We start from the raw sequence: 11,509 nt of genomic DNA on the forward strand, positions 1-11,509 counted from the left end.
ACCATGCCTTGTGGACAGGATACTCCCACATCAACCATTAATCAAGAAAATGCCCCACAGGTTTGCCCACAGGCAATCTGATGGGGGAACCCCTCACTCTTTCCAGGTGATTCTAGCTGTATCAAGTTGACAATACAAACTAACCGACACAAGCCCCTAAGCAGGAGTGGACTACATCAGAGCACACGGAAGAGGGGATGGGGGGGGGAGGACATTGTAAGAACCTTCTTCAGGACTTCACACATTAGGCCTTAAATTTCCCTTTCCATGTGGGTCCCTTCATTCCTGGGAATTTTTTCCTGGCTTTTTCCTCACTCTTCCCTTATAGAAGTGGTTCTCAAGCTGGGGGTCATGTCCCCCACAGAGGTAACAGGTCAGATATCCTACATATGAGATATTTACATTACAATTCAGAACAACAGCAAAATTACAGTTAGGAAGTAGCAACGAAAATAATTTTATGGTTGGGGTCCCCACAACATGAGGATCTGGATTAAAGGGGTCCGGCATGAGGAAGGTTGAGAGCCACTGCCTTTTTACTGTCACAGGACACTCTCCCGTCTGTCTTCTTACCCTCCCCTCTTCTCCACGTTCCTTCCTCCTCTCCTGCCCAGTCCTTGCGAAGCTGATGGTTCTCAGCAGTGAGGCCAGCTGATGTCATTCTCTTGTCAAGTGGATCCAGTCAGCCAGTCTGTACCCAGTGGGTACCTGCAGCATTAGCACACGGCACGAACTGTGACGTAACGGTAAATCCGATTTCTTTCCCACCATGCCTCAGTCTAGTTGGGAAGGGACAGTACTGACATTAAAAAGTAACTTGTAGTGTAATCTTTTTTGGGGGGGAGCACCACCCAGCTCCCAAGTAAATCACACACACAAAGCCTTATTTTTTATTTATTTTTTGGTTTTATGAGAGTGTTTCTCTGTAGCTTTGGAGCCTGTCCTGGAACTAGCTCTGTAGACTAGGCTGGCCTCGAACTCACAGAGACCCACCTGCCCCTGCCTCCTGAGTGCTAGAATTAAAGGCGTGAGCCACCACCGCCCGGCTATAGAGGCTTATTCTTACTTATGAATGCACAGACTTAGCTTGGTTTGTTTCTTGCCAGCTTTTCTTAATTTAAATTATTCCAACTACCTTTTGCCTCTGGGCTTTTTCCTTTTCTTACTCCTGTGCATCTTACTTTCAGCCTCACTCTGTGGCTCGCTGGCTGGCCAGTCCCTGATGTCCTCCTTGCCTTGTTCTGTTCTTCCCAGCCTGGGTTCTCCTTCTATTTATCCTCTCTGCCTGCCAGCCCTGCCTATCCTTGCTCCTGCCTCACTATTGGCCCTTCGGCTCTTTATTAGCACCAGCAGGTGTTTTTTTGACAGGCACAGTAACACAGCCTCATGGAGTTAAAAGATGCAGAGTAAACAAATCACACACCTGAAAATAATATTTCCCAACCGTAACTAGCAGTTGACTGTGGTGGCGCATGGGGTGTAGAATATCTTTCTACCAAGGACTAAATCAGAAGATGATACAAAAGGTGGAATGGAAGCCAGGGCCTTGCAATTGCTAGACAAGTCCTCTACTACTGAACTACATCCCCAGGATGCCAACTAGAATCTTGAACTCTGTGGGATCCACTCAGAAAAAAAAAAAAAGAAAAGAAAAAAAAAAAAGGGAAAAATGTTTCCATATTCTTCTAGCCAGTTTTGAAGAACTATAAATATCTTAATATCTATTACAAAGGTCACTGTAATGCCATTCAAGAAGTATTAGATGCTCATGCAGAGATGACTGTTTGGTATATATTACATCAGTAATTTTACAAGCCTTTGTTGTCTTTTATTTTTTTAAAAAAAACTATCTAATTTTATATATCAATCCCAGTTCCCACTCCCTCCCCTCCAACAGGTCCCTCCACCTTCCCCCCTCTTAACCTCCATGCACTCCTCAAAGAGGGTAAAGCTTCCCATGGGGAGTCAAAGAGCCTAGCACATTGTTTGAGGCAGGACCAAGGCCCTCCCAACTATATCTAGGCTGAGCAAGGTATCCCTCCAAAAAGAATGGGTTCCAAAAAGCCAGTATAAGCAGTACAGATAAATCCTTGTTTCACTGCCAGTGGCCCCACAGTCTGCCCCATACAACTGTCACCCACATTGAGAGAGCCTAGTTTGATCCTAAGCTGGTTCCCTCGCCATCATGTTCGTGAGCTCCCATTAGCTCAGGAAAGCTGTCACAGCGGGTGTCCTCAGCATGGTCTTGACCTCTTAGCTCATATTCTCACTCCTCCCACTTTTCGACTGGACTTTGGGAGCTCAGCCCAGTGCTCAGCTATGGATCTCTGCATCTGCTTCCATCAGTTGCTGGATGAAGGTTCTATGGTGACCTTATTTAGGTTTCTTAGCAACTCTTTAAAGATAGTAACTTCAAAACATATTGTACTGGCTAGTTTTATGCCAACTTGACACAAGCTAGAGTCATCAGAGAACCTCAATTGACAAAATGTTTTTGTAAGATTGGACTGCAGAGGGGCTGGAGAGATGGCTCAGTGGTTAAGATCATTGCCTGCTCTTCCAAAGGTACTGAGTTCAATTCCCAGCAACCACACGGTGGCTCACAACCATCTGTAATGAGGTCTGGTGCCCTCTTCTGGCCTGCAGGCATACACACAGACAGAACATTGTATACATAATAAATAAATATTTGAAAAAAAAGAGAAGTTTTAAAAAAAATTGGACTGCAGACAAGACTGTGGGGCATTTTCTTAATTAGTGATTAATGGGGGATGGTGCCTATTGTGGATGGTGCCACCATGGGCTCATAGTCTTTGTTCTATGAGAGAACAGACTAAGCAAGCCACGGAGAGCAAGCCAGTAATCAGCACCCCTCCATGGCCTCTGCATCAGCTCCTGCCTCCAAGTTCCTGCCCTCACTGCTTTTGATGATGAACTGTTGTATGGAACTGTGAGTGAAATAAATCCTTTCCTCCCCAAATTTCATGTCATGTTTCATCACAGCACCTACCAAAACCTCATCACTGTAAAAGAAAAAGGAGACTCTCCAAGAAGCCACACCCACACTCTAAACTGTGTGTTTAGATACATCTTAGTTTCTTCAGAGTGCTTCTACTTCTCTCTCAACCCCCACGCTTATGCCTGTATCAAAATAGCTTTAGTAAACTCCAACTTTACTTCGTAAGAAGGAAAATTGACTTTAGATTTTTTTTTAATTTTTTATTCGGCATTATATAACTTGCGCATAGTATATAATATGCTGCATTTGCCTTTTAGCAAGAACAGATGATCATAGCTGAGTAATTTCTTTCATCAGCCAGGAAAATGCTTCCTTAATCAATGTTCTCCAAGCCCTGTAAAACAGTTTGAAAAGGAGAATGTGAGGATCCTGTTCCCATGAGAAATGTACCATGCTGTTGATTTCCAGTGTCACAGAATGACACTGTTAGTAAAGCAAGTGATTTACCATTCCACATTTCTCTAACTGCAACAATAGAAGCTGAATTGGATTTCATAATCCTTTTTTTTTTTTTTTTTTTTGCTTTTTTCTTTTTTCGAGACAGGGTTTCTCTGTGGTTTTGGAGTCTGTCCTGGAACTAGCTCTTGTAGACCAGGCTGACCTCAAACTCCCAGAGATCTGCCTGCCTCTGCCTCCCAAGTGCTGGGATTAAAGGCGTGCGCCACCACCACCCGGCCGGATTTCATAATCCTTGAATAAAGACCTTTGAGCCCCCACCCCTTTGAGACAGGGTCTCACTCCATAGTCCTGGGTAACCTCAAACTCACAGAGATTCACTTGCCTTTGCCCTCAGAGTGCTGGGATTAAAGGTGTGTACCACCACACCATGTCTGGCCTTTTCTCTCTCTTTTTTTGGATAAGGTCTCATGTAATCCAAGTTCATCTTAAACTCCCTATGTAACCAAAGGTAAACTCCTGATCCGCCTGCTTCCACCTCTCAAATGCTAGGATTGTAGAGTGCACACTATACCTCGTTCACTTCATTTTCTGACAGCAGCAAACATATTATATATATGAAAAGCCCTTTTCTTCACCTTAACTAGAATTACAGTCAAGCAACTATTCACTTCCTGGATCCTCATACACAGGCCCCTCCATAAATTAGAGGACCACTACACTGTCTCACAAAACAGCACCAAACACAAGGCAAATACTGTTATCCTCATTCAAACTCGTCATAAACGATGAAGCAGAAACTCAAAGAAGTTAGAAATCACCCGATTCTACCTCAAGGAAACAAAAACCACTTCTTTAAGTCAGTCAAATAGTAGCAAAGCCAAAATTCAAGTACAATGACCCTAACTCTAAAACCTTTGCTCCATAAATATGCAGACCTTCTAAAGAGGGCATAGTATCATATATCTGTAATCGCAATCCCAGCACTCGGGGAGGCAAAGGCAGGAAGTTTGCTCTGAGTTCAACTTTACTCTAGGCTACACAGCAAGCTCCAGACCAGCCAGAGCTATGTAGCAAGTGTCTGCTTCCAAAGAAAAGCAGTATCAAAACCAAAAAAAAAAATCATTCACAATGCTTAAGACTCTACTAGAGATAAGTAATGAAAAGAACATAGTCAGGGGAGATGAAGCCACTGAGCAGCAAAGCACGGACTTTTTAAAGGCAGCTACTTATTATCTACCTTCTCGTCCATGAGAGTTGATTCTCAGCCAGCATCAAACTGAGCCCTGCAATACTTTTTACTCATTCTAACCATGCTTTCTCATCTATAAAATGAACACAAAATTTACCTAAGTTCATTGCGGGGAATCTGTGAGCTAGGGGCAAATACAAAGTGATTTAAGAAACTGAAAGAATTATGAGGGTGAGAGGCACCTGCATGCAAACCTGTCAACCTGAGTTGGATTCCTGGATCCCACAAGGTTGCAGGAGAGAACTGATTGCCTCCAGATTGTCCTCTGACCTCCACATGCAACCTGCATTCACACACAAACACATGCACGCACACACAACACACAAACAAATAAAATTAAAAGTAATTAAGAAAAAATTATCTTACAAGTTAGGAAAATATAGCATTAATCTGAGTAATATTAAAATGCTACTTGGCTATTTTTGACCTATAAAAATAACAGTTTCTTACAACTCAATTATGTATAAAATTATATTCTTTTCTATGTTTTATGAGTAAGATCTTTCTATGTAGTACAAGTTAGTATCAAACTCATAGATTTTCCCTGCCTCAGCCTCCCAGAGGCTAGGATTACAAGCATGTGCCACCATGACAGCTATATCAATTCTTTTTTTTTTTTTTTTTTTAAAGATTTATTTATTTATTATGTATACAACATTCCTGCAATGTATGTTTGTATGCCAGAAGAGGGCACCAGATCTCATTATATATCAATTCTTTAAACAAGGTTTAAAAGGGCTGGCAAGATGCTTCCATAAGTAAAAGTGCCTGACACCAAGACTGAGGAGCTGAATTTGATCCCTGGGACCTACATGGTGAAGGGAGAGAGCTGACTCCCACAAGCTGTCCTCTGAGCTTCATATATGCACCATGGCACACACACAGAAGGAAGAGAAATTTCAAATAAATAAATAGCCAGGCCTGCTACTACACACATTTTATCTCAGCACTCAGGAGACACAGGTAGGTCAATCTGTGAGTTCAGCCAGCTTGGTCTACAGAGCAGGTTCAAGGCAAGCCAAAGCTACATATTCAGACCCTGCCTAAAAAAGAAACAGCAAACAAGCAAGTAAATAAATGGGAGAGTGTCGTCCACGTACACATTCAGGGGAAGTGTACCCACACATGTACGAATGCACACCACACACACATACAACACACCAACAAAGACCATTTTATATATAAAAGACGGCATACTTCACTAGAAAAAAACATGCCAATTAAATGAGTACCGTATGAACTTAGGCAAGGAAGTACCAGAACACACTGCAATCTTTCAGTCATCTTACCTTGGACACATAGTAGCGGTTGACTCCAGAGACACGTCTATCTCTTTCCATCAAATACCATTGGTAACGAAAGCGACCAACTCTTTTTTCCTTCAAGTAAAGGATAATGCAGTTTATAAATATGGGTGACCCAGTAAAAAGATAAAGCTCCAATTTTTCTTCAGTGACAAAGTAGGGGTTGAAGAGGTGGTTAAGAGCCCTTGTTATCTTTGGGTTCTCAATTGGTTTCTCAGTACCAACATGTTTTGTTTTGTTTGGGGGGAGGCAGGAGGAGACTAACTGCCTTGAACTCCATTCCAGAGGAGACTTGATACCCTCTCTTCTACTCTCCATGGTGCACACAGACAGAAGCAGACACACATACACGTAAATAGTAATAATAAAATACATTTCTACAAAAAGAAATAATCCGCTAGAAAACTAGAATCATTGCTGAAACAAAAGCAAAACCAGACCATCAATACCATTATTTTTTGGGGACGGGGCACTGATTTTCTTTCTTCTTTGTTTTCTCTCTCTCTCTTTTTTTGGGGGACAGGACCTCATTGCATTCTGGGCTCTCCTGGAACTCACTATCTAGCCCCAGGTTGACCTCCAGTCTTCCTCAATCTCCTTGCCCAAGCTTCCTGAGTGCTAGATTACAGGCTAGAGCCACCAAGCCCAGCCGTTTTATTTTGCTGCTGAGCCAGTGAGATGGCTCAGCAGGGAAAAGTGCTTGTTGCCCAGCCTGAAGACTTGAATTAGCTCTCTGGTACCACGTGGTAAGAGACAACTGCTCCCTGCAAGTTGTCCTCAGATTTCTGAGGGCTTGCACACACACTAAATGGAAAGTTAATTTTTATAAGATAAAACAATTGGCAGCTGGGTGAGGTGGGTCATGCCTGTAATGCCAAAACTCTGGAGGTAAGAGCAGGAGGATCCACAAGTTCAAATCCAAGCAAGCCACGTCGTAGAGAATGCGAAAAATGAAGGAAAGGAAAAAAAAAATCTAGCTGTTGCTTTGTAACTCTAACAAACAATAAAGGTTAGAGTACACCTGAAAGAAAAGTCCAAACCAAAACAGAAGTCCAATTATAATCTGACAGTACTCTAAGGTCGCTGGGGAGGCCTAGGAAGAGGGAAAACGAAAGCCACGATGTGAGTTCCTTAAGGCTTACACATTCAAGTGGGAAGCTGAAAAGGAGGCAGGATTGATTAAGGATACAGAACACACAGCTACGGAAACATGAAAGTGGGAAATTAAGCCAACAGAGGGAAGGTGTCGGACGGCTTAACGGGTAAAGGCCCTTGCCCTAAGCCTGCGGACCTGGGCTGTATCCCCTGGACCCACATGATGGAGGGAGAAACGCAATTCTGGCACGCTGAATTGTGATGTCCGCAGGTGCGCCTGACACGCCTACCCCCCCCCCCCCCCCCCCCCCAACACGTAAAAAGAAAAACGACCAGGAATGGAGAGATTGCTTATTGGTTCAGAGTGCCAGTCGCTTCCGCAGAGGACTTGAGTCCGATTCCTGGCACCCACTTCTGCTGGCTCCTACCCTCCTGCAACTTCAGATCCAAGAGACCCGGTGCCCTCTTTGGATCTCCGCAGGCACCTACGCTCGCGTGCACAGTCACCCAATCGGTTTCCACAAGGAGATGAATGATGGGAAGGAATGGGGACACAACTACCTCCTCTTTCCTCGGTCTAGGCAGTAGGGCCCGGCTCTTGTACGCTACCTTGCTAACTGCCAAACGCATCGTTTGCCTTTTGAGCCACTCTTCCTCAACCAAAACCTCGCTATGTTCTGCTAAAGGAAAATGTGGAGTCCGCCGAGTCTCCGCTTTCAGGCAACACGCAAAGGAGGACAGAGCAGAGCGGCATTCCTCACCCTCACAGAGCGGAGCGGCAGCGCATCCAAATGGCCACCGTAGTCCCATGGTCCACAGAGCCCGGCCGCGGCCGCCTTACCTTGCCCCCGTTGGAAAACTTGTGGATGTACGCAGTGGATACCCCGGGGATGGTCAAGCACACGCCCATAATGGCGAGGCCAGGCAGAATCTCGAACCACATCTCCGAACCGTAACTCGCACTCCGAACCGTAACTCGCACTCCAAACCGCAACCGGCTCCTCAGAGGTGACCGGCTTTCACCTTCCTTCCGGCCGCACGCAGAAGGGGGCGGTGCCTTGTACGGCTCAGGAGGAAGCGACGGTGGCCGCAGGGGCTCAAAAGTGACTGGCGTTCTCGGTCTGGCTGTCTTTCCCAGGCTGTATTTTTCGCCGCCCGTCCCGTCCCCCCCCCCCCCCCCCCCATCCAACTCACCGAAGCGGAGACCACGAAGTCTGACGACGCGGAGCGGTCCTGTACGCCGCGGCCGTTTCAGAGCTTAATGATCTCAAATGGCAGAACAACTTTCTCCGGGGAATTCGGCCGGCCAGGTGTGCACCTTCCTCTTCAAAAAGCCTGGGCGGAAAGGGGCGGCGGGGCGCCGAAAGCGCCCGCTCTGTGATGCAGGGTCCGGGGACAGTGGCAGCAGCAGCGACGAAAGCAGCGCTGTGGTTCGACCGGAGAAGAAGCAGGCAACCCACAATCCAATGATCCAGAAGACGCGTGGTAGCGGTAAACAGAAGACGAACTACAGCGGCTTGAGTAGCGAGGACGAGAATATACAGGAGGGTCTCGGCGTGGTCTACAAGTCGACCCGTTCGGCAAAACCCGTGGGGCCCGAGGATATGGGGGCTACCGCTGTCTATGAACTGGACACTGAGAAGGAGCGCGATGCACAATCCATCTTTGAACGGAGCCAGAAGATCCAGGAGGAGCTGAGGGGTAAGGAAGATGACAAGATCTATCGGGGCATCAATAATTATCAGAAATATGTGAAACCCAAAGATACGTCCATGGGCAATGCTTCCTCCGGGATGGTGAGGAAAGGTCCCATCCGAGCTCCCGAGCATCTACGTGCCACCGTGCGCTGGGATTACCAGCCCGACATCTGCAAGGACTACAAGGAGACTGGCTTCTGCGGCTTCGGAGACAGCTGCAAATTCCTCCATGACCGTTCAGATTACAAGCACGGGTGGCAGATCGAACGTGAGCTTGATGAGGGTCGCTATGGTGTCTATGAGGACGAAAACTACGAAGTGGGAAGCGATGATGAGGAAATACCATTCAAGTGTTTCATCTGTCGCCAGACCTTCCAAAACCCAGTTGTCACCAAGTGTAGGCATTATTTCTGCGAGAGATGTGCACTGCAGCATTTCCGCACCACATCTCGTTGCTGTCTGTGATCAGCAGACCAATGGCGTCTTCAATCCAGCCAAAGAAGTGATTGCTAAACTTGGAAAGCATCGAGCTGAAGCAGAGGGAGGTGCTTCTGATTTCCAAAAAGACCCTGAGGAGGAGAGTTCAGTTCCCATTATTTAGGTTTTCCGTAATTCCCAGTCGCAAAATAAATATTTTGTTGTTTGTTAAAAATCTTTTGGAATCTTTTTTTTCTTTTAGGAAAGTGGCAGAGAAGGCAGGCGATGGAATAGGGCCCTGGATGAAAGGTTTCAAGATAGGTATTATCTGGATATTTTTAGCCTTGAAATAGATACCTAACTGGTGAGTATTTCAGAGCCCTGTGTCATAAGTTGTGTGAATGGGAGAAGTCACGAAAAAAAGCTAAGATGTACTTGGGGGAACCAAAGTTGTGATGAAGTCAAGAACTGGACCTATTTATTATATCATATTTCTATATTATGTAATAGTGTAGAAATTACTTTGATGCATTATGTTGTTGGAGCAAGTGTTGTTTTAGAATGCACATTGGAGGGTTTGAGTTGGTCCTCGATCACTTTGAAAGTGTACCTTGCAATCTTTGGAAAGTGGTCCATGTTTCCTTTGGAGCACCTATAGGTAACCCCCATTTCCACAGCTGATGAAATATGATAGATACTGTCCAGTATAATAGGTATTAGCCTCATGTGGCTACTTGTGCTTGAAATGTATAGATGGCCACTAAATTGGATGTTACACTTAACTGAATTTGTGAACTTGGAGATAGTAAAAGGTCTAATGTTTTATAATCCATAATCTGAAACTATCGGTGTTCTCTTAGACTCCAATAGAACTAATCACACCTTGTTAAAATTAGAACTAATCACACCTTGTTAAAATTAGTGTACTTGTAGTCATAATTGTTTGGGAACTAGTTTAGTGCTTGGCATATAGTTAAGAAATTGATGAGAGAGTTCTAAGAAAGGGGATTTAGACCAAAGCTTTGAGTCCACACCGAGGAATTTGAAGTTATATTCTGTAGGTAATGGGAAGATGAGGATTACACATACATTTGTGTAACATTACCGAGATGCAGAGAGGACAGGCCATACGATTAGTCATTATTTTATTGATATAATTCAAATTGGGTTGAGATCAGGAAACAGATGAATGTATAAATTGAGTTAAAGTGGGCTTTATTCATATTTAAAGATATTCATTTAAAGATTTTCTTTGAACAGACATTCTTTTTTTGTCCCTCTTTGGCTTTTTGAGAGAGGATCTCTCTGTGTAGCCCTGGCTGTTCTGGAACTAACTCTGTAGACCAGGCTGGCCTCTCACTCACAGAGATCCGCCTGCCTCCGTCTCCCAAGAGCTGGCATTAAAGGTGTGCGCCACCACCGCCTGACTGAACAGAGGTTCTTAAGCACTGTGTTTAGGACAGGGGATAATAACAATGAATACAGTAGACACAGGCTGCAACTTCTGCAGCTGTATACTGAATAGTAGCGACAAATGAGGTTGGTCTCAGCATTAACCTAATCTCTTGGGCTGGTGACATGTCTCAGTGGGTGGAGGCACCTGCTGCCAGACCTGACCACCTGAATTGGACCCACATAGTGGAGGGACAGAGTTGACTCCCATCTTCAAGTACACACTGAGAATAAAGTAAATAAAATGTAATAGAGAAAAATAAGAACCTAGTCCTGGGACTGAGGAGAATATGGTTCCGTGGAAGAGCAACTGGCTGGAATGGCCAAGGGGAAAAAAGAATTGAAACACAACCTAGGACTCCACAGACATGAGACCACTTTTTTGTTTTCTTTCTTTTTTTTTTTTAAGACAGGGTTTCTCTGTGTAACAGTCCTGGCTGTCCTGGAAACTCACTCTGTAGACCAGGCTGGCCTCAAACTCAGAGTTTTGCTTGCCCCTGTATCCCAAGTGCTGGGATAAAAGGCATGTATCATCACCGCCTGACAAGATCACTTTTTCTTACTATTTATTTGGGGTGTGTGTGTGTGAGAGAGAGAGAGAGAGACAGAGCGAGAGATAAAGAGATAGAGAGAGACAGAAAGAGAGGTAGACAGAGAGAGACACACACACACAGAGTATATGGGCATCATGCATGTGTGTAGTGCCTTTGAAAGCCATAAGAGGGCACTGGGTCCCTGAAACTGGAATTAGGGGCAGCAAGAGTTTATATGTATAGGTTCCCTGTGTGGCTAGGAAGGCCGCTTAACTGCTGAACCATCTCGAGAGCCCCATGGACTCACTGGATAGACTAGGATAGACTTTAGTAAAGACTGTATG

The 11,509-nt window shown here is 44.9% G+C and overlaps 1 protein-coding gene and 1 pseudogene across 1 annotated transcript; one reads left to right on the forward strand and one right to left on the reverse strand.

The window, feature by feature from the left end:
• Window positions 1-3,199: 3,199 nt before the first annotated feature.
• On the reverse strand, window positions 3,200-8,116 carry LOC121441690 (NADH dehydrogenase [ubiquinone] 1 alpha subcomplex subunit 1). Its single transcript, XM_041642915.1, has 3 exons — window positions 7,908-8,116; window positions 5,957-6,046; window positions 3,200-3,353 (listed from the first exon to the last, which is right to left on the reverse strand). The coding sequence occupies exons 1-3, from the start codon at window positions 8,007-8,009 to the stop codon at window positions 3,333-3,335; spliced, it is 213 nt and encodes a 70-aa protein (XP_041498849.1). The 5' UTR covers window positions 8,010-8,116; the 3' UTR covers window positions 3,200-3,332.
• A 139-nt stretch (window positions 8,117-8,255) lies between these two features.
• LOC121441680 lies at window positions 8,256-9,417 on the forward strand (annotated as a pseudogene).
• The last annotated feature ends 2,092 nt before the right edge of the window (window positions 9,418-11,509 follow it).

This window comes from Microtus oregoni, unplaced genomic scaffold (assembly GCF_018167655.1).
Source record: "Microtus oregoni isolate MIOR12 unplaced genomic scaffold, Mior012 000080F_ref0000499, whole genome shotgun sequence".
NCBI lineage: Eukaryota > Metazoa > Chordata > Mammalia > Rodentia > Cricetidae > Microtus > Microtus oregoni.

Coding starts and splice junctions, on each gene's coding strand:
- LOC121441690 (XM_041642915.1), bottom strand. CDS start 8,009: ATGTGGTTCGAGATTCTGCCTGGCCTCGCCATTATGGGCGTGTGCTTG. Junction 6,047..7,907: donor AGTTTTCCAACGGGGGCAAG/GTAAGGCGGCCG, acceptor CTTTACTTGAAG/GAAAAAAGAGTTGGTCGCTT. Junction 3,354..5,956: donor ACCGCTACTATGTGTCCAAG/GTAAGATGACTG, acceptor ACTGTTTTACAG/GGCTTGGAGAACATTGATTA.